The sequence below is a fragment of the Alexandromys fortis genome, unplaced genomic scaffold (assembly GCF_014885135.2).
Source record: "Alexandromys fortis isolate MF-2015 unplaced genomic scaffold, M_Fortis_MF-2015_v1.1 scaffold_2_1_26212458, whole genome shotgun sequence".
NCBI lineage: Eukaryota > Metazoa > Chordata > Mammalia > Rodentia > Cricetidae > Alexandromys > Alexandromys fortis.
In genome coordinates, this window is record NW_026067930.1 from 9,100,559 (window position 1) to 9,124,063 (window position 23,505).

Consider the following 23,505-nt stretch of genomic DNA (forward strand, 5'->3'; position numbering starts at 1 on the left):
AAGACTCAGAATGAAAACACAGCTAGAATGACAGAGGCAAGCGAAACTGCTTCATACCTTCATGACCTTGTTTACGAGTCCCCAGCAGGATCAAGGAAGACAGTGATGTTGTTCTAAGGAATCACTACATGTGGTGATGAAATGACTGTTAAATGCTGAGTCTGCATGTCAAACACAGACCGACAGGATGTTATTAACCAAGACAGTGACAATGGCAGCAGATTTGGTTTATTAGGGAAGAAGTATGCTTCAGTCTGACCATGTGAAGTATGCACATTTTAGTATGAACATGGAGTTGAAACAAATAGGAACAGGGGCTTTGCCTGAAATTATGAGAATAACAATTCCTTTAAGGAGAAAGTACATTACTTCCACAGTCAGTGGACCCACAGACAACCACGAGAAAGTACAAATTAAATTTGCCAGAAATTATGAGGAGGAATCCCTCCACCAGGACTTGTTTTCTTCTGTCTGGGAAATGAAATATTATCTTTGAAGGAAACACCCTCTCCAGTTCATTGCTCACATTTCAGTACAATGATTTTAGGTAAGAATAAGAGGGAAAACAAATCTTACTTGACACCTCATAATCAATTTGCTTCTCCAAAGTTAAAACATTCTCTCAAAGAAAAGTTCTGCCCTCTCTAGCTGCTAATGGGCCTCACGCAGTTGTGGGTAGGCTCCATAGTAACAGCATATGTGCACATAATCATATAGCCTTTAAAGCTTGAAATCTAAGGATCAGCTTTCTCATTCATTGACAAAGAAGCAATCAGAACATTTAGCATGTTCTGTTAATGAAGCACTCAATTTGCTGGCAGCTAACAAAGTGGTTGAATTTTGAAATATAGGTTTATTGCTCATTACTGGAAATGCTCAGGAAGGACAATGTTTTGGATTTGGTGTTTTCTTCAATAGTGGAATCTTTACATTTTATCATGACACATTCTTGGCATGAGAGTTAAATTTAAACATGAACTTCACTACTGTTTTGTGTACAATTGAAGCACATAGCTTGAAGATATTGTACACTGAATCTTTAGCAAGCCTGCATTTTGATAGTGATCCTACCACACACACAGTGAGATGTTGAACTTTCCTCTTGTGGAGATAAGCTGGCACTCCACATTTAGAGCATTCCAGACTTTTGTGTTAGGGACACTTAGTCTATACCACAACACTGTGCATTACTTTAACCAAAGTCACCAGAACTGAGAAGCTGAGTATAACTGAATGCAGAGCTCATCTGCATATATGACAAAAATCAAGGCAACACCACTATTCACAGGCTAAGGACATTACTGTCTCTATTTCTGAAAAGAAGATGCAAATTCAATGTCTCAGCTGCAGTTGAGAGCTTTAGAGCTATCGTTTTAAAACATAAACCAACAATAAAGTATCAATTTTAAAACAGACATTAGTAAAATTACTCCACACATGGGTTATAGGCACTAAGTTTTACTTTAATATGCAAATTTAAGCAATTACCCCACAATGACTTCTGCTAAAGCTTTCATCAGTAGGAGCTCTGACAAAGTTTGGATATGACAAGTAAATACAGAGGAATAAACTTTACATATGGTGATCTTTGGCACATTTGTCAGTTGGAAAAATCTCAAAAGGCAATAAAAATATTTCTCAATGTTTTGCACATTCTTTTAATCTTCACATCAAAACATAAGGCCACAAAAAGGCAAGCTGAAATTTTAGAATAAGTGGAATAGTTTTAATAGAGTTTTACATACAGTACCTTACATATAGAACAGTGTGTTTGCAAATTTAAATATCTGAATGTACAGTGGCATGAATTCTTATCAAAGATAAATTCAAGTTCACTGTCTATCAGTTCTAAATGAGTTTATATAGACAGCTAGAACTGATAAACAGAATGAGGCAAAAAATATTCAAGTGTAATGTCATCAAACAGCCTCCTCTTTACAGTCTTTTCCCCTTTTTAAAAAAATTTCAAAACCTGTACATACATTTTTCGTTTTTAAAAACAGTCTGTTAAAAGGTAACATTTTATGTTAACCACCGATTTGTATAGTCTATAGTAATAAAACTAGATATGTGTGATATAAATATGTGTTGATTATGTACATATGTACGTTGACTATTTAAACAAACAGACTCACTTACGCATACCTGCACATGTAGCACTGGGGGGTGCACACAATTCACACCAGGACTGGCAGACAGTAGGACCTAGGCTCAAAAATCCAGCAAGAGCTGAGTAAGCAACTTAGTTGCCTTTGGTTTCATAAATCTGTCCATTTATGATCAAAGCTAAAATTTTTGAATGCATATTTATCTTTTAAAATAAAATTTGTCTTCAGAAATGAAGCTTTTCCAGTATTCCACTACTAGCAGTTAAAAAAAAAAACTACAGCCACAGATTATTTTGATATTTTTGTCACTCCTCATCCCAGCTGAGGTTTGGGTTTTTTTTCTTTGTTTTTTGTTTTTTCAAAAGACAAACACACCAAGCATATCCAGGATCAAACTGTATGCTGAAGCTTGGACAGTGCCACTCACCTACACAGAGCACACACAGCATGTGGTGCATAGGACTGTATGGTTAATGGCATTGTGTACGGCGGGTGGCAGGACTCCTGCAATATTCAAGCCCTCTTTCCAGCAGTATCAACATTTGGCACACTGGGCCCTTTTGTAAGCCACTTTGTTTTTAAAGAGCACAATGCCCGCAATAAATTCCAATTATTTGGTGGGTTTCTTAAAATACATTCATAATGAAGTTAGAATTCCACAATTGTTTCCCCGAAAGTGAGACTTCCATTGTCAGTTTTCTGATTAAATACATTCATCACCCAAGAAATAGCTCATGATCCTCCAGAAGTTTAAATAACCTAAGTATCTTTGCAGCAGTATCCAACTGTTGAGAAGGCAATTCTTAGAGCAAATGTGTAGAACTCTCCAGAACTTGAATTTCCTTACAGTGTTGTTTTGGCCAAATGCTGGTTTATAGAGATGGGTATCTCTTCTAGAGTCTATATAAACACACCATATTTCTCTCTACAGGTATCTTGAGCTTTGTGAAAGCAACTATAAGAATCCTGCCAATTCTGCCCCTTTAGTATAGCACTCGGTATTCTATGCACTGATTCTTGGCATAGATGACATTAGCATTTGCAGCTTGCTCACTCATTTTTAATATCAGTTTCCTTGATAAAGTTGTTCTTCATTTTCCTTCCACGATGCCATACTACTGATGTCACAAATCAGTAAATGACCAAACATTACTAAGCTTTTTGACTATCCACTTAGCTGAAGACACATTCTTGCCACTGAGTATTTACTATTGTTATACAGAGCAAAGAGTTGCTATTTGTTGTACTTTGCCCATGTCAAGTAAGAGTTGTTTTATGTGGCGTTTAAGTTGGGGCAGTCTTGCAAGAGGATCTGGTGGCTCCAATTCTCCTGTGAAATCAAGCCAGCTTTCCAGAACTAGGAGAAAGAGAGAAAATATGTTACCTGACATTAAAAGAACAGCCAGAAGACAATCAACTAGAAGGATGGAATTGGTGACGGAAACAAAGAGTTCACTTCCCTCTTTTCAGGCATTCTACCCACAATAGTTCTAATCCTTCTAGGTGATCTTCATCTGCTATCTCAGACACTTTTCCCCCTGAAACACTGGGGATTGAACCTAAAACAGGTGCTCTGTTACTGAGCTACATACCCAGACCCATTCCCTGTCACCCTATATGTACATACACATACATACATACTTCATTTAGGATGTCTTCCCTCTAGTATATATAATATGCATACACACACATACACATTCATTAGTATGCCTCATTCACTCTCTTCAGCAACAGAAAATAACAGTTCTTCATGTCTGCTCAAACTTTCTACTAATTTAGATATAAATCATTTTTACTTAATCTTCTCCTTTGTGTACATGTGTTTGTGTGTGCATGTGATGGTCAGAAGAAAAGTCGGATGTTGTTCCTTAGACATTATACTCCTTTTATTGGAGACCAGTGATGTAGGAGGGTCTTCTGTCTATATGTTACTTTCATTGGTCAAATAAAGAAGCTGCCTTGGCTTTTTGATAGGCCAGCCCTTAGATGGGTGGAGTAGACAGAACAGAATGCTGGCAGGAAGAAAGCAGAGTCAGGCAGACGCCATGCTTCTCCTACCCAAGACAGATGGTGGTTAGACTCATGCTGGTAATACACAATAGAAATGGGTTAAAGCAAGATGTGAGAGTTAACCAGTAAGAGGCTAGAGCTAATGGGCCAGGCAGCGTTTAAATGAATACAATTTGTGTGTTGTTATTTTGGGTGTAAAACTAGCTGGGGGAGCTGGAGAGATGGCTCAGCGGTTAAGAGCATTGCCTGCTCTTCCAAAGGTCCTGAGTTCAATTCCCAGCAACCACATGGTGGCTCACAACCATCTGTAATGAGGTCTGGTGCCCTCTTCTGGCTTTCAGACATACAAACAGACAGAATATTGTATACTCAATAAAATAAATATATTAAAAAAAAAAAACTAGCTGGGGAGCTGGGCGGCAGGAAGCAGCCCGCTGTTCATTTTACAGACCAGGTTTCTCATTGGCCAGGAATGTTGCCAAGTAGCTAGGCTAGCTGGCCAGCAAGTGCCAGGAATCAACTTGCCTCCACCTCCCATATCATCATTGCTGGGATTACAAGTGCATACCATCACACCTGGCTTTTACTTGCATGGCTTCTAGGGATCTGGACTTAGGTCTTCATACTTGCAAAATAAATGCTTTACCATTTGCCATCTCTCCAAGCCACATCTTCCTCATTAACAAAGGAAAGAGGTAACAGTTTCTTAGGGTCCTTCAGGATCACTTCTTTATTGAAACATTGAAAAAAAGATATTCAAGTGGACTAAAATACTAGATAGACTTCAATCAACGAATTTACATGCTCAATTTTCATTGTTTCCTTTTAAAAAAAATCTATTAAAAACATGGAATTGTCAAAACACAGTTTCATTTCTTCAAAAATCCACAGAAGAGAAACTACCTCTAGCTAATGAAATTAAAATCAAATGTAAGATGCTTTTGAAAAAGGTATCCACTTCCTCTCTTAAGGGAGAGAAAGGCATAAGCACAGCATGTCTACCTTAGCACAATGCAGTATTTACAGGAAAAGGACTAAAGGGTAGAGGCAGGCTATCTTCTATGAGGTCAGGACAAAATAGTCAAACCAAAAGAAACATACGGGATTCCTGGAATTTAATTTATTCTAGTTTCTCAAATATAAAATGGGTTTTTTTTTGGCTACTTTTCAGAGTTTCTATGTGATGATAAAATTTATATAGATGTGAGAGAAAATTATTTGAAAATTTGCATGCAAACTTATGTTTTACTTGTTTAATTTGCAGGAACTAATTCTACTTAACAAATAGAAGCCAAAGTACAAATGAATATGCTTATGAATGTGTTGACTTTGAAGAAAATATTTTTCAATAAACTAACACTCCCCCAAATATTCCATATAAAACCTGGCAAATGGGCAGTATTTAATAAATATCCAAATTTTGAATAAAACAAAACAGACAAGCAACCACTACTAAAGATAATACCACCATCCTGTCCTACAACATCCTGCACATGCTAAATACAACATAAAGGAAGAGACAGAGATCAGGTAGGGTCTAGATAGTTTGCATCCTACAACTTAGCTCCAAACATCTTCTTCATAACAACACTAAATAGATGATAGTAGTTACAACTGAGCTCTTGGCTACATTACCATCCACTTCTTTTTCTATGAGGTCCATCCTGCTGGTGACTTCATTCTGCACGTTTTCTATGTGCGTGAGGAGATTTAGCTGCCACTGAAGATGTGAATCTCCTGGGCCCTCTGTGCCCCTTTTCTCATTATAAACAAACACTTTATTTCCTGAAGCAGGATTCTTCTACAAAGGACCAGTGGGAAAAATAGAACAAAACAGAATAAAACAAAACACAGAGAACTGGATGAAATGTTACTTTAAAATGAGAAGGATAGAGTAAAACCTATCCCCCTACATAGGCAGGCAGAAGACAATCTGACTCTGAGAAAGTCTTCAGAGAAAGTTCCTGCACACCATGAAATTCCATCTAGCGCTCTTCCAAACTAAACATCTTGCTAAATCCCTCCTCCTCAATGCCTTCCAGAGTGTGCCTCACAGGAGACGATTTCAGTAAAATGTGCTAAGTAAATGTACACACTAATTCCATTCCATAGTTGGATTGACTAGTAACGTGGACCATTTTCTCCCTCAGTTAATTCATTAATTCCAACTGGTGACATAAATGGAGTGAAGGAAGATCAATGATTGGAAAAAAAAATCAAGCAAACTATAAGACACTAGTTTAAAAGTTCAGTTGATGATACACTGGCCTTTATTATTGTGTTTATACTGGTGAACTAAAGGAAGATAAGAATCTTTTTAAAAACATCAGAATGCAAACTATTCAAAACATACACATAAAATCTAGATTTAGATTTGCCAAAGGTAATTAGTTTCAGAGAAGGATATTAATTTGATGAAATAATTTGCTACAAGTTTCATGATATATAAGCTTTCCAAATTTAGCTGTGAACTTTTGGTGATGATTTTAAAACCAGAATAATAAAGAACAAGTTTTAAAGTGGCCTTGCTAGTGGAAAATCAATAAGGCATTAGGAGCCGTTTCAATCTCAGTGCTAAGCCCAACAAACAGGAGACATGTTAACAGTTACTGATAATGGGATTGATATGCAGACAAATATGCTACAGATTTGGAAGTGTAGGGTCATGCTTTATCCAAAACATATTAAACATGACACCATATATAACCAAATGCTCCCACAAAACTCATTTTTCATTTTGATAAAAAATGTGGGTCATTAGTTTCTGGAGACATCAATAGTTCTTATGAACTTTAGGGTAGCAGATGGGTGGATTATAACAACTCAATGTTTACATGGATAATGTTTTGTGGCAGAGAAAAGATAAAACTTTAAAATCTTTAGCCAGGTATTTCTGTATTAGCAAAGCCCAAGGATTAGGTGTGTTTAATGCTAACAGCTCATTCTCTTATTCTTATGGGAACCATTACCTTCTCTGACACTCCATGCTCTTTTGCTGAATACAGAAGATGGCTTTTATTTCCCATGCGGAGTTCTCCATCTTCTTCAAAACTGCTAGCATCATCATCATCATCTGAGCTTCCAGGGTCTGTGAGAGACTGGCAGTCCTGAGTAAAGGTTTGTGGCTTTTGATAGCTATGTTCACTTGTTATATACGTTCCTTCCATTTTCAGAGGTGGTTCTCTGTGGTTCTGTACATATTTTTTTCCCTCTGAGTTAGCTATGTCCTGAAGTGTCAGTTTTTTCTCTGCTCCAGCTACTGTCTGATCCTGGTCTTTTCTCTTCCCAGAACAAGCCCAGAGACGAAGATCAGGATGATGTTTATTCCTTAAAAGAAGAACGGAGACATAGCACTTAGGAAAAGAATGACAACAACCTGAAAATTGTAATAGATTTGGTAACCATGCGAGAAATAGGACAGGATCAAAGAAAAATTTGTTCTTAAGTTGATTCATCTAGCATTTTATCCAAAATTCAACCCCCTCTCAGTTTTAAAGAAATACTACTCAGAAAATCAACAATGAACTTATTTCTGTTGATTAAAGTCACTGATTGATACACACATGTCTTTATATACTTTTCACTGTCACTGTATGATATATAAACTTTATGCAAGCATATTTTATAACCTTTAGTCAATCAAAAATAAAAGCTGTATTCATGAGAAAAGTTCTACAACTAAACACATAAAAAACAAAAGTCTATTCCACTGTAGCAATTTTAATTGCGATATAATTTTGCGGACTTTTTCTATACATCCAAAATTATGTAAAAGAGGAAACTGAGGGGTTGGAGAGGAAATTAAGGAGCTAAGAGCACTTTCTGCTCTTGCAGAGGATCTGAATGGTTTAGTTTCCTGCACTACACCAGGTGGCTCATAACTGCCTATAACTTCAGTTCCATGGACTCAGTGCCCTCTTCTGCACACACTTGATGTATACACATACATGTGGGTACTAACATATACAAACAGGAACAAATAAATCTTTGTATTTTGTGTTTTTTTTTTTTAAAGAAAAGTATACTTTAAGAAATTGTTTATACAAATAGGACTCCTCATACCTTTCCTTTTTCCTAAACAGCACATAGTGGGCATCTAGCCACACCAGTACACACAGACTTTATTTATTTAGACTTTAATGGATAAATAATATTAATTGTCAATCTAGTCTATCCCATCAGTTCTCCACTGATAGATGTGTATGCACATGTATCATTGAACACAAGTTAAAATACTGCACTCAGACCAATTTCCAGATAAGGAACTGCAGAATATATATTTTTATTTTAGTTACTATACAATTGGCCTCCTGGGAAGGGTCGTTATTCATATTGACTGTGGTCTATAGTAATGCTCAAGCAAAGCAGGGTTCTGCTCAGAATAAAGTACAAGATTACTCAGAAGTTATGACTCCTCCTAAAGGCTCAACAATGGCTGCAAATTAGGGAACCCTGACTGCTCTTCGGGCTGATGAGAGAGGGGGAGTTGATTGGGGGAGGGGGAGGGAAGTGGGAGGCGGTGGCGGGGAGGAGACAGAATTTTTAATAAATAATAATAATAATAATAATAATAAAAAAAAAAAACCAAAAATGTTCGCACTGTGGGAGTCAATGAGAAAGTCTCTGACTTTGTTCACTAGGGCATTAAGCTAATATTCTTAAACTTAAAATGGATAATGGCAACATTTGGATATGTACTACTCAATAAAATAGTTATAAGTCCAAAAAAAAACAATGGCTGCAAATTAATAATTTCTAAATGAAACTCTAATCAGTTTTCTTCTAGTATTTATATACACATTTATAATTTCTCATTTTATCATCTTTTATCTTTTAGACTTTTAGCAATTTAATATCCAGAAAATAGTTACTTAAAATTCTCAGTAAGTAGAAGGCATACTAGGAAGAAACCTAGTTCTTTGCCTCCACAGTCCAGTGGAATGAATCTTGCCAGTTTGGAGAGGTGACATGACACTCTGAAAACCTATACCTAGAGCTGGGCCTGGTAGCACACACTTATAATCCTAATTCAGAAGGACTTTAAGGTGCAAAGCCTACCTAAAAGGAATGATGGTTTCAGTATATATGCAATGTACAGAGTAGAGCGGGCTCAAATCTAGCCAGCAGGCAATGATGGAAACATATCTAGGGAAACTAGCTGTAAAAAGACCTGAATGTCTAAGAAATCATACTTCATTTAAAGATTATGTTTTGGTATAGCTGGAACGATTGGTCAAAACAGTAAGAAGGAAGGTATGCAATAAAATCCTATTATTCAAGATCTTCTGACAGAGGCAGCACGAAGAAATTACAGCATAACAGAAGCTAATGTTCTGTGTCATTAATGTGAATGCTGCTATCAGGAGTGAAGAATAAAGCAAGAGAAGAACAGAGCCACAGAAACTTATCAGGTGAAATTAAACTCTGTTGTCTGGCTGAGACAACAGAGTAGGCAGAAGAGCACGTCAAAAACACAGCAGTTCCTGGGGCAGCTGAGGACAGAGAACCTGAAATGACCCTATCCTATAGCCATACTGATGAATATCTTGCATATCACCATAGAACCTTCATCTGGAGATGGATGGAGATAGAGACAGAGACCCACACTGGAGCACTGGACTGAGCTCCCAATGTCCCAAGGAGGAGCAGAAGGAGGGAAAATATGAGCAAAGAAGTCAGGACCACGAGGGGTGCACCCACCCACGGAGACAGTGGGGCTGATCTATTGTGAGCTCACCAAGGCCAGCTGGACTACGACTGAAAAACCATGGGATAAAACCGGACTCTCTGAATATGGCAGACAATGAGGGCTGCTGAGAAGCCAAGGACAATGCCACTGGGTTTTGATCCTACTTCATGTTCTGGCTTTGTGGGAGCCTAGCCAGTTTGGATGTCCACCTTCCTAGACCAAGATGGAGCGGGGAGGAGGCGGAATTCTTTTTTTTCAATAAAAAATTATATTTAAAAAAAAAAACAAAAACACAGCAATCTCAGACTCACAAAAAAGGGCATGGGGCCTCTGGATGCAAAAGGGAAGAAGTATGAAATGTTGGGAGTAGACCATCCACTTTATATAAAATAAAAGGATCTTTCCTGTGTTCTTTAAATAAGGCTGGCCTGGCTTTAGAAGAAAATGAGCACAACCCCTCAAAACTAGCCAGACTTTAGGTAGAAGGACCTGGGCTTTCCTTAAATGAGACTATCCTCAGGCTAAAACATTACAGTGCACAGCAGCAAAGGTGATCCAGAATCTGTTTCCACCCTCACCCTTTCGGAGTTTTAAGCTGACTGAAGAACACATCACCCTAGTTGACTAAATTCATTGTATATTACATCAGAGAGTGAAAACAGACTTACCACAGCAGCTGCGGTTAGCTCTGTGCACACAACATGAGCTCTAAAATCTTTTGACATAGTAGGATTTGAATCAGGTAGACAGAGCTTGCCAACAAATAGTTAATCATTTTTTCTTACTTTTAAAAAGTAGATGTCTTTTAAATAGTCTGTCTTCTGAAGTACTACTCTGGACCTCCAAAAGACTACCTGATATAAACTATATTACAATCTGTGAAGACAATTTTATTTCTAAACCTCCTCCCAATAAAATAATTTTTTAAAAAACCTATTTAAATTTATTTCTTTTAGTTTGTCTTTATATTTATGATTAACTAATGTTATACTTTTATTTGTAAAATAAATAAAAGATTTGTATTTGTATTCAGATTGTAAGAATGGGACTGCAAAGCTAAGCTCAGATCTGTGTATAACTAGTTCCTGGGAATCAACCCTCTCCTTGCCTCTACAGGTACCATGCCCATGTGATACACATTCATAAATGCAGTCACAAAATAAAAATAAAATATTAAAAAATTGTGTAAGGCAGTGTGAGTCAGTTCACTTACTTTAGTATCCCAATCTTCAGCTGTAACCCATGCAGGACTTCAGTCACACCATAGACATCAGCAAGCAGATGATGTGTGGAAACTATCTTTTTGGCATTGAGATGAGAATAATTTTCTTTTAAAAAAGACAACCCATACATTCTTCCATTATTCAACCATTCTTTATCATAGCGATATTTTGCACTCCATCTCTGACCTGCAGATGAAGTTGAAATTAAAATTATAAAGGATCCTATTTATTCAGATCCTTCCCACTAATGCTCCTCATTAAGACAAGTTCTACCACTAAAAGTGGCCTCTAAACTGTACTAGATAGCACGCTGAGGAAAGTTGAGATGTCAAGAGCTCCTTAGCACTTTTGGTGAGCCTATCCATGAGAAGGAATGCCACTGAGGGTGTGGCCAGTGGCAGATGATACCTGCCAAGAGAACTCTGGTGAACTATTTTCAATATTATAAATCAGCCAGCTGTCCTCTAAGATGGCTGGCAGAAACCACAGGTTTCTTTCACTAACGTGATCATACCCAGATGAAGTAAAGCTATAGTTAAGCAAGTACAGATCCTATCTTCATGACAGTGATCTCACACAACGCTACAATATCCTAGACCTCAATGCTAAATACATATCAGGTCCTCTTAGATGCGCCTGTGTTTGTGTAACTATGAGGATCATGAATAGTTTGAATCAGTCATCATTCCTAGATGTTTACAGATAGAATGTATTCAAAAAAAGCAATCGAAGGGACAGTGATAGGCTGTATTTGTTATTGAAGACATACAATGAATAGCAAACATCTATAATAGAAGCATAAACAATAAATTAGTGTTTATATCCACATAGCTCTGAACAATTCTCTTTCTTTTTTGTTTACATGTGTGAGGCCAGAGGCTATGCTTCTTTATTTCTTTTCACTTCAGTTGTTAAGACAGGATCTTCCGTGGAATCTGGAACTTACGGCCCAGCTAGACTGGTTGGCCAACAAAGCCCAGGGGTGCCTTCTGTCTCTGCTTCCACACTTCTGGGATTCTAGGTATGCCTAGCTTTTACATGGATACTAGAAATCAGAACACAGGTCTTCCTGCTTGAATGAAAACACCTTACTAAGCCTTCCTTGTATCTCTCTGAATTCTTATATTTTTTTTTTCCTTTGTCTTTTTGGTGGGTTTGGGAAGAGTACACTTGACTAACTAGTTATTTTATGCCTTGGTAGCTGAAACTATATTCTACAGGTAGAACGTGGTACTTAGCATAGAGGAGGGCATAACAAAGCAAGTACAAAGGACTGGGAGCTTCATTTCAGTCTGCCACTTAGTGGCGCCTCTTTAGGCACAAACATGTGACTTCCCACATCTAGCTGTTTCACCTAAGAAATAAAAGATATAGGCAAGGCTCTGGAACCCCATTTATTCTACAATAACTGTGTAGGTGGCACTACCCAAAACTTCTAAACTCATCAGATGGACAGCAGGCAATGAACATTGGTCCACTCAAACCAGTATAAATAAGGCCAGCTAGAAATCAATACATAGGAGTAGCCAAAAGCTAGCTACAGGAGAAAGCCATAATCTCCCTTTCGTTAAGATGGTTGGTATGTCAACATGTCTACATACATGTGTTTGTGCAGGTGATTACTAGGATAGTCATACTGTAACAGGCAAAAAGTATCTTCAACCCACATTATGGCAGAGGAGTCTAGCTAACCAAGAAGTGCAGGTGCTCTACACAGTGGCCATACTCTGGAGTCCGCGTCACACAACCCACACGGGGCGGAGGGCCTCACCCGGAGGGTCCCGACAGATGTAGCAGATGTACTGCTCCGGAATGCTGTCCTCCAGGAGCCCCATGCACACACTGTGCTGCCAGCACAGGCACTCTTCACACTGCAGAGAACAGAAGAGACCCATAGTGCTGGCTGAAATGGTACCCTCAGACCAGGATAGAAATGGCACTCTCAGACCAGGACAGGCAAGGGAAGACACACATTGTCGCCTTTTAACTAGCTGACCTACTTTCTGGCACTGCCAGTTAAAGACCTATGTGCCATAAGAAAAAGTCATGTTTAAGACAAATTTTATCATTGAAATAGTCAACTATCTAAAAAACTATTTTATATCACATCTATTAAAATACACTTTAATAAACTACTTAAGAGAAATGCCCCATGTTCTCTCCTGATTCATAGACAATCAAATCCTGAAAACACTGAGGCAAATCTCTAAAATGTCTGTGCAATGACACTAAGGTAATACTCGTGGTAAAATTCTAAATTCACAGCACCTTCATCTGAGAACACTATCACCACTGACAAAGAAGGTGGTTACCTTTTTCATTCCTGTAGTCTATGTTTCCTAATTTTCCTACATACCAACACAAATACGGGCCATGCTGCCCTGATTTCTCAGAGGCACCCGTCTTAGAAGGAAGCATTGTTTCCCCTTATAACCAAGTTCTTTTCTCTTTGGGGAATCCTGGACATTTGGGTTTTGATTACCACTCCCCAAAGGGTAACTAATTATTACCCAAAAAGTAACTGATTATTAAGTGTCAGCAAAGCCATGCTGTGCTCAACCCTCCATTGTGGAGGAAACCTCACCTTATGGACCTTTAAACATTTTAGTCTGAGGGCCTCAATCTGTTAACACAGAGCCTACAATGGACAGTGATAATCACAAACCGTGTCTGCGTCATTCAGTGGAGAGACTTCCTAACCAGTACTGTTGGAGCTCAAAGCACGGCAATGTGTTATAAACTACCTTGTGAGGGATGGCCAGTAAAGAGGAGAAGAGCTCTTATGCACCTACTCAACACCCACGTGATCCAGAACTGCAGGGCAGAGGCTGACCAAGTACCTGGATCATGAAGCCATTTTCCTCATCCATTTCACAGATACATCGCACAATCTCATTAATAGCATCATCTTCATCCTGAGACTCCTCAAAATTAGTTGAATCAAAGTCTTGATTGTACTCATCTCCACTCAAAAGCAGACTCTCTGTGGAAGAGTCATCCAGAAACTCCACATCCGACAAGTCTAGAACACATGAAAGTGCATACCATTTCCATGTCACTTATCAGAAAGAATGGAGCTATGGGAAGCGAGTGTAAGCATTTCAGCAAACAAACACATGTGAACTGAGTACCTGCCTCTGGAAAAAAAAACAGTTCATCTTTAAAGGTTGTGTTGATCAGGTGCTTTCCATCTCATTTATAATTACACTGCTGAAAGTAATACTAACTAGCCACTACTCTGCCTGCTAACACAGGCTAATGGTTCAGGCTGATACTGACAAAAAAACTTATTAGTTTCTATACAGTTTGCAAACTTTTGATTGAATGTTCACAAATATTAGCGCCATTCTGGTTGTAAAAGAATGAGTTTTATAATTTGTACTATAGAAATAATAATCTTTTAATCAACTATGATTGCACTTCGTATGCCAAGCATTATATCAAGAATTTACACACAACATATAATGTGGTTAAACTGTGCAGCCAGGTAGTGATAAAGGCAATTAAGCATCAACTGCTTAGCAGGGCTGGTGGCTCATACTTCTAATTTCAGCATTTGGGGGCTAAAATAGGACAATCAAGAATTTGAGGTCATCCTGGGCTACAAAGTAAGACACTAAATTGATGGCAATCATAATATAAAAAAATTTTAAACTATTTTATTAAAAGGAAGTAGTTTACAATTAACATAAACATACATGGTCTGAATATCAGGTTTCATAGTACTGGCATACATACTTAAGAAATCCACCAGAGAGTCTTGTTTATATAATTGACTTGCAAGTATTAAGCATATGTTTGGTTCAATTTGGGGGAGGAGCAATTGAGTCACTGGGGTGAAAGTTACATAAGATATACATATCAACGTTCTTCTTACACTATCACAGGAGAAGTCACAGGATAATGATTTTGAGCAGCTTTATGAGACCTGCTCCTTTCAAACTGCTACCCCTCAGCTCTCATTGCTATGTCCCAGGACAGTGTTCTTAAAGGAGAGCTTCCAGATCAGGCAATGCTGGCATCACCTGAATATTTGTTCATACAAACTCTGAGGGTAAGGCTAAAAGAATGTGTTTAACAAGTTCTCCGGGTGGCTGTGTCAAACACTGATGGTTGAGAACCTCTGCCTCTTTCTTTCTCCAAGCAAGATAGGGTAGACAAACAGCAAGAGGGTGCAGTCCTGTGAGTCTCTACTCTCTCAAGTTTTGTCACTTCAGATCCATCCCTTGCCTACAGTACTCTTGAACAAAAGCCAACCTGCAGATCCTGATGGCTCATGGGAAGGGTCACATTATAAGTTCCCCAGAGTCACCAAGCAGCTATTCTATCTTAACAACCTCTGTGCTCTGTGGTTGGACTCAAGACTATAACATTTTAAAGGCAAGGATTATGATGTGCGCATCTGGTCCAGTTAAAAAAAAAAACAACAACAAAACCACTGGACCAAATGGAAAAAGGAACTGTGCCTGCTGGTAAAGAGAATAGTGGGAAGAGAGGAGCTTTTTCTTAACCCTCCCCACTACCTCAAACTTTTCAAAATTAAGATCTTGAAAGTCACTTCTTGCCTATTTTTAACAGTAAGGTAAGAAAATATTCTCCCTCTTAGAAGATGAGTTGGCCTGGAAAGGATTAGGTGGTTAATAGGCCAAAGAACATATAACACTATTGCACCCACATAATTATTTAAACAAGCATCTGCCTAATGAACTATAAGATTTGGGTAATAATAAAATATTATTAGTTAGTAGTTTGCATTTAAGTCCAATGTTGAGATTTTCCTATTAGCTTCTATAATTACTATCAATTGAAAGGCTTCCTTGACCAGCAACCTAAGAAGTATACTTATTCTCCATTTTATACTGAGGAATCTCAGGTCTTATTATAGCCACTACACAGTCACACATACTTTCACCACTAAGATCAACGGACAGAATTGCCCTCGGGTACTGATAGGCTGTAGTTTTATCTGTAAATGTGCTTCGTGGAGCCAAAGAACTCCCAGAAGATCGAGTTAATGGAGAAGGGCACCTTTCCAAAAAGTCTAGGGAACTGTCTTCATAGTCGGAATAGTCTGCAATATGAAAACAGAAAGACACATTAATAAAGTTTCAAGGAATCAGGAGTCACCACAAGTCATGAGAATACACAAAACCATACAACCACTTTCCCTGTCATCTTTGACCAGCTACATCATTATGCAGCTGATGAATATGTTGGCAGGAACAAGCGAAATCAGTAACTCCATATAGTGTAGATAACTAGACTGCCAGAATCTACATGGTTATCAGTAAACTCTTAAAATGAAGGAATGATAAAGGGTCATGTCTACATTTCTCTCCATTGTTTTCACAGCTATACCTCCAGCAAGACAAATATGAAGGAATAAGCCTATTTCTGTCAGTTAGGTAAGAGGTTCTCCTAGATGTCTAGCATAACTGTACTGATAATTTAATCAATTTTACAAAAGCACACATAAGACAAACCTTTGAAGGAAATGAACTTGTATGCCAAAGACCTGCTCTTCTCAGCCTGGGTGAGTCATGCAAGCAAGAAGGGCTCATATAGCTTACCGAGGGAGGAGTCTGGGAATAGAGGGAGAAAAGCATGGGTGGGAGCCAAGGTGCTAGGAAGCACTGAAGTCAAAAGCACAGCGCATGATTGTCAAGTTCATTACTGCTGGGGCAGTATGGGAGATAAGTAGGACAGGAACTGAGAGCAGCTGCAACAAAGTACATGGGGCTCTTTGCTGTTTTTTCTGTTTTAGGCTTTATTCTAATATAACCAATAGCCATTCACAGGTTTTAAAGGAAGGCAGGATGACACATGGGCTCACTTCATTTCTGCAAGACCACTCCAATAGTAGGACAGAACAGGAAGCAGAGGAAACATGGAAAAAGGGGAATCTTGGTCATAGGCCATAGCAGTGGTCTACACAAAATATGCTGGTGACTTGGACTAGGAAGTTGAGAAGGAACATGCAGTAACAGTAGAATGCAAGCTGAGAACAGTAGTGGGTGACATTAGGATTGTTTTTCAAGGTTTTATTTAAGGAATCAAGTAGTGATGGTAGTCTGTGACGGGGCTAGGGAGTAAACAGGGAATGGGAAATAAGAGAAGAAACAGGTAGTTAGAGAGCAAGATTTTTGTTTTAGATGGAGAAAACTACCTAGACTCCATCTATATGAACCTAAAGAGGCAGTGTGGAGTGCTCAGAAATGCCAGAGACAATCCTTTCATTTTAACAGGAACAGTGGAAAAGATGGACATGCTCAGGGAAATGGATACATGTGGACAGAAAGCAAATTTTCACCTCCTGTGTCTTTTCTCAACTGAGCATGACTAGGGCAGGTCAGAGAGTAAATAGTTGCAAGGGCAAGTTCATAGGTACATAGTCATGACAGATCTGGTTGCTACTCAGTTCAGTCCTCCATGTATGTTCATGCTCTAATTGAACCTATACACACTTAAGTATCATGGTAAAGGGGAATTCAAGTTGCAGATAGAATTAAACTAATGGGATGTCTGTAAAGGAGGGAACAAGCTATCCCTGTGGGCTCAGTGAAATCCTAGGAGCCTATTTCAAAATGATAAAGGCAAAAGAATCAACCCAGGTAAGATCTGACTGCCTGGTGCTCCTCTGAAGATAAGATGAGAAGACTGAAGCCAAGACACACAGCAACCTCTGAAAACCAGAAAAGCAAGGAGCATTGATTATTTATGGACTATTTGTTGGAGCCTCCAAAAAGGAATCAAGGATTTAGATTAGAGAACTATTTGGACTTCCGACCTCCAAAATTTGAAGATGGTTTGTAAACCATTGTCTAGGAGAGCTTACACAATGATCACCATACAAACTAGAATATAACTAACCTGCCACCAATTAAGGACTCTCTGCAAAGATGAGAGTTTAAGTAAGTTTTGTGTGCTAATTAACTCTTAATACTCTTAAAACTCTAGTGAATTGAGTTTGGCTACTAATGTTATTTTATGAATCAAAGAATCAAGGCCGAGTACATTGAGTACACTGTTCAAAACAGTCCACTGTCACTGCATTCACACCCATAAGTCCTGGAAGACTGATTCCAGGAAGCTCACTCTTAACCAATAACCTCTAAGAGGAGTAGAATTAAAACGTGTGGAAACTGGAATGTCTGGTAAAGCCCAGGTTTCTCTCTACCATCCCAGGATACAGGAAGTAGGAACACTGCCAACCCATCCTGCTGTTGTCAAATGATGGAGTGATCTTTACATAATATGACTTGACAGCAACTGAGCCATTTGCATAACTCCATGTTATCATCTAGGCAAGCATGGAAACAGTGATTATCATACTAAATACAGTGTCTAGCACTGCACAATGATAACCTCAGTTAATCCTGATGCTACTCAGATGAAGCATAAAATGCAGTAACCATTTTAGAGGAGAGAAGACTGAGACATAGGAAATATAAATGATTTGTCAAAGGTTACTCAGTTGTAAATGTTATGCCCAAGAAATGAAACCTGTAACTTATAGTGACTGCTTTCTGGGCAAAAGGAAATGAAGTAGAGGCCAATAATATAATAGTGAAAGAAATCGTAACTTGATGCTAAAAATCAAACATAGCTAACACTTAATTGGTCTATACTACATTAGCAAATAAATACAATGACTTGGCATTCTACAGTCCACATATACATCTCCACTTCAATCCCCTCTAGCTATCAGGAAGAAAGTCTTTTAGGTTGCAAGGGTTACGTGAGAGTACCAATCCTGCCCTTCTTTGATCCCTCCAGCTTTGAGGCTGACTTTCTAACACTGTTACAGAACTATCAAGCTATCCAGGCATTTATGTGTGTGTCCTATCACTTACACTAGATACACCAATGCTTGTATCATTGGTGGAAACTCTTTCCACTGTAGTTTTGGCATTTTGGCATCTCTAGCTCTACTTTCCTTTGATCTCCAGGGCCTTTGGTCTCATAGTAACATACACATGGAAGAGACCTCTGAAAAGGAACAAAGCTAAAAACTGGTAAAATGTCATTCATAAATCCCCAAATGGCAACTTACCATGCACATACTGAACACAATGTCAGCTTTATATCTGGAAAAGCAGTTCTGATAATAAAAGCCTATGCTAACCCATTACTGCATGGAATGATTATAAAGAGCTACTTGAATAAATGATTACTTTCCTAAATGACACCTATACTAACAGGTGAAGACAGGACATTTCAGTATACCACCAGAGACAAGAGAAAACTTGTTCAAGGCAAGAATACAGTCTGAAGCAATCTTTAGGGCAAAGGAAGTAAAATAAACAACCTAGCTTCATGGTTAAAGTTAAAAACTAAGACTGAAGCCTACTGTACAGGCTTGAATCTGATTCTCACTACCTGGCAGCTATATGACATAAACAAATCTTTGCTACATTAGCTATAAAATGCAACTATCAGGCTGCACTTCAAAGGGTAACATAATAAAATAAATTCATATAAATGAAATCCTCAGATACTGTTTGGTAAACAAAAAATAAAACAGGATATGCAAAACACCACTGAGTGGTAAATAAAAGAATTAAATTCCCCCACTGTGCTAATGTTAGACTCAAACATTTAGAATAAGTCTTAGACAACACTGTTCAGCACTAAGTGTCTTTAAAATTTCAGCCATTTGAAATATCTTTCTTTCTGTTTAAAGGCCATTCTAATTAATTATCTGTGACAGAAACACTTCAAAGATGAATGCAAACAACCCAGAATAACTTTATGATTAATACTGAAGATATTGGTGATGACCAAACTTAACTCTCATTTATAAATAGCAAGGTCTCCATATTTGCCATAGCTCTTGTAAACAAAAGTAGAAAAACTTTTTTTTATTACAACATATAAATATATGGGCCAGAGAAATGACTCAGTGAGTAAATAAATATGCTTGCAGCCAAACCTGATAGCCTGAGTTTGATCCATGGAACCCACAAGGTGGAAAGAGGGAACTGAATCCTGCAAGATTTCCTTTGACTTCCATACACATTTTAACATGCACACATACAAATAAGTGTTAAAAAATATGAGAGGTATGGCCGCGTCTTTATTTTAGGAGATTGATGAATTAATTTAAGGTGCAATTTTAAAAATGGCTCTTAATAAAAGGTTACTGAATTGATCCCCACTCCAAGGGTAGATTGTCTTCTGCTAATCCTTAATACCCTTCCTCCCCCAAGGGGATAACTTCCTCCAGCTCATAAATCCTCCCTGTCCCCAGCTTTGCCCTAGTTGTTTCCCTTCTCCACTCTTCAGTGTTTCTGTCTGGTACTGAATGGTGGAGCACACCAGCGCACTGGCACACATCTGACGCACATAGAACTAGTCGTTGCCACTGCCCTGAGCACGGAAGCCAGAATTTATCTAGAAGTTACATTAGCAGGTTGACACTTATTCAGCGGCCCTGGTTAGTGGTATTTATTTACATTACTCTATTGTGTGTGTGTGTGTGTATATATACTCTATTGTATATATAACCTCGCAAGCTGGGGTTGTCTAGGGTATGTATCCTGCAGTGTTTTACATGAAGGAACAAGGACAGCATGGGATGAGGGTAGGTAAGGAACAAGGTAGACACAGGAATGCTTAGGATGCTCAGAATTCCCTGAGAAGTGGTTTTAAGATTATCAACTCACTTGAAACTGAATCTACAAATTTACTCTGGCAGTTTTAGAGTTGGAAAATGTGAAAATGTCATATTCTATAGAAAACTTAGATTTGCAGAGAGAGCTGAAATCTGAAAAATTTGTCTACTTATGATTAACTACTATGACACCTTCTGCCTAAAAGTATGTGTTAAATAAGCTTTATTAAAGGTTTAATGAGTATCAATACAAATATAGCTCTGGGAACACTTAGGTCCTCACACTTACAAGGCACTGAAGTATGTATATTGACTGCACTATCACTTCAGTCCTGTCATTCATTCTTATAAATTATAACTGATGACATATTTATTTCTAATACCTTATTTATAGTCTATTGTTTCAAATCCTCAGTCAAATTGGCTTTTGATATAGATAGTATATTTACTATATTCTTTTCTTTCCTATTTAGAAAATTATACCCTATCATATTATTCTTTGGTGTTTATATTAGAAATATTTTTATTTCATTTTATTTTGTTTTAGAGGCAAGATCTCACACCATAGCCCACATTGTTCTAAAACTTAGTATGTAGCTCAGACTGACCTCAAACTTGTGTAAATGCTCCTCCCTTGCCTCCTGAGTTTTGGGACTGCAGGTGTGAGCAATCACTCCTGGCTTAGAAGTCTAAAGATGCAAGCTGAACTTCTCAGAACCCAGAGGATACTTAGACAGCTAGTTTAGGTGAAATGGAAAGCTTTGCCTTCAGGTTCAGTGAAGAACCCTGTCTAGAAAACTAAGAGAACTATAGAAGAAGACACTATGTTGACAATCTGGTCTCCAGACATGCATGGGCAAGTGCACATGGATACATGACTGTATACATAGACACACACAGACAGAAAGAAAAGAAAAAAAAGACCATGTACACATATACATTTACACATACACACATATACGGTGGGGGAAATAAACTGTCTTCATCATGTTAAAGGGCTTGTGGTTATAGTACTTACTCCACCATATTGCTGAAAATAAAAGACTCCAGTCAGCTGGGACTTAGTTTATAGAACAGACTTGATGGTTTTGGGATGACAAGGCAAAGGAAAGTTACAAGAATGTCTCAGTTCTTAACAACATGGTGGGTTACCTTATCATACCCCTACTTTGGTGGGAGAAAAGGAGAGTTGAACAATCTCAAAATACTATAAAACAGATCTCAGCATACTCACCATGCTGTTTAGATTTCTTTTTCTTCTTTTTCTTTTTCTTCTGCTTTGATTTGTAATGATCTTTGTCTCTCTTCTCTTTTCTCTCCTTATCCTTTTCTTTCCTTTTGCCTAAAACAAATAAAAGTAAATCCTTCAATAATCATGAGCGATCCTTAGTTGCTCCTTTGTGGTTACCCTCAAAGCAGCATGTATGTTTTCATCAGTGATTCCAGTCACCTGCCCAGAGTGGACGGATTCAATTAAACTGTTCGTGTCATGAGTCTGGAACTCTTGCTTAGCTTATTGGACTATAAGAGGGGATCTTCATTAGCAGTGTTGAAAAATCCCAACTCCTGACACCTTAAAGTTAACACAGACAGTAGTTAAAATCTTTAAATGCGTAATAAACTGAAATTCCTACTATGTGCCAAGAAGTTAAATCCCATAATTTAAAAAAGACCTCATTATGGAGACTCAGCAGTTCTATAAATGATTTAATAAGGTTTTAAAGAGTTTTTAAAAGATGGATGGCTTTTTTTCCTCCAGAAAAGAAAATCAAAATTAATTTTAATCAAATTAATCTATACATAGTTCCTTCCATATTTAAGTATTTCCCCTGGTATACATAAATGAAAAGAACAAGAAAAAAAATATTTCATTCTATTGACTATTCTAAAAATCCAAAAAGCATTCTTTTCTTTAATCATATCTACTTTAAACAAGATAAATATGTCTAAGCAATATATCAGAACACTGCATTTCAAATTAAACTGAACAGATATTCTAGAAGCGATTTTTCCAGTTCAGAATGGGCTAGCCCACAATTTTCTAATTATTTTAAGTCAATTTTCAGTGACTCCAGCTAGGTAACTGAAATAATACTTTATATTGTCACCCATCATTTCTTGACTTTTGGTCATTACTCAACATAAGGTAGAAAAGACAGTAGAAAAGTCAGTAACCTTTTAATAAGGCATACTGAAGAACGTGTGAAAAGAATGACTATTTTAACATATCACCCATTACTCTAAGTCTCAGTATTAGATAGAGGTTTATTTTTAAACAGCTATCCATAGTTTTAACCAGAGACGTTCAGAAGCAGTTACTCAGAGAACCCCCACAGAACACACATGAGTATGACTATGCCCTGGAGAGTGGGTGCCTCTGATGCTGAACTAGGTTACACAGAAGCAGATGTTCTCGGCACAGTAAGGAGCACTAGCAGGGCGGGGAAGAGACAGATGCTGTCCTCTGTCAAGCTTTCTAGTCTTTTGCTTAAAGATTACTTTCTGTCCATACCAAATGCAGTGGAGCTTTTTTCTTCCAATTTCACTTTTTTTTCTGTTTTCGATATTCCTGTGGGTTAGGGGGACAAGATGTAAATTTAGTCAGAAAGATAAAAATATGATACAGTTTTTAAAATCACTATTGTTTGAAAAACTCTAAATAAGAATCCTTTCCTACCTCCAGAAGGTCTGCATGATTTTATCACCTGAACTAGTAACCAAAACTTATTCAAGGAATATTTGTGTTCCTTTATACCGCCTGGGTTGAATGCTTGGCTTCTACAATGCATTACTTATATGCTTCGAGTTTGTGGCTTAATGCCTCTGTACTTGTTTCCTTATTGCCAATATGAGTAAGAGTAC

General features: G+C 37.9%; 1 protein-coding gene across 10 annotated transcripts in view; it reads right to left on the minus strand.

The window, feature by feature from the left end:
* Window positions 1-211: 211 nt before the first annotated feature.
* Window positions 212-23,505, minus strand: part of Phf20l1 (PHD finger protein 20 like 1) — a 67,232-nt gene continuing 43,938 nt past the window's right edge. For all 10 annotated transcript variants that reach the window (XM_050144870.1, XM_050144875.1, XM_050144874.1 and 7 more), the window contains 9 exons: window positions 23,156-23,212; window positions 21,878-21,985; window positions 15,937-16,101; window positions 13,871-14,052; window positions 12,802-12,901; window positions 11,021-11,216; window positions 7,088-7,445; window positions 5,754-5,919; window positions 212-3,465 (listed from right to left, as the gene is read on the minus strand). In XM_050144870.1, coding sequence (XP_050000827.1) covers window positions 3,323-3,465; window positions 5,754-5,919; window positions 7,088-7,445; window positions 11,021-11,216; window positions 12,802-12,901; window positions 13,871-14,052; window positions 15,937-16,101; window positions 21,878-21,985; window positions 23,156-23,212 — 1,475 coding nt within the window. In that variant the 3' untranslated portion in view covers window positions 212-3,322. The remainder of the gene's footprint in view (window positions 3,466-5,753; window positions 5,920-7,087; window positions 7,446-11,020; window positions 11,217-12,801; window positions 12,902-13,870; window positions 14,053-15,936; window positions 16,102-21,877; window positions 21,986-23,155; window positions 23,213-23,505) is intronic.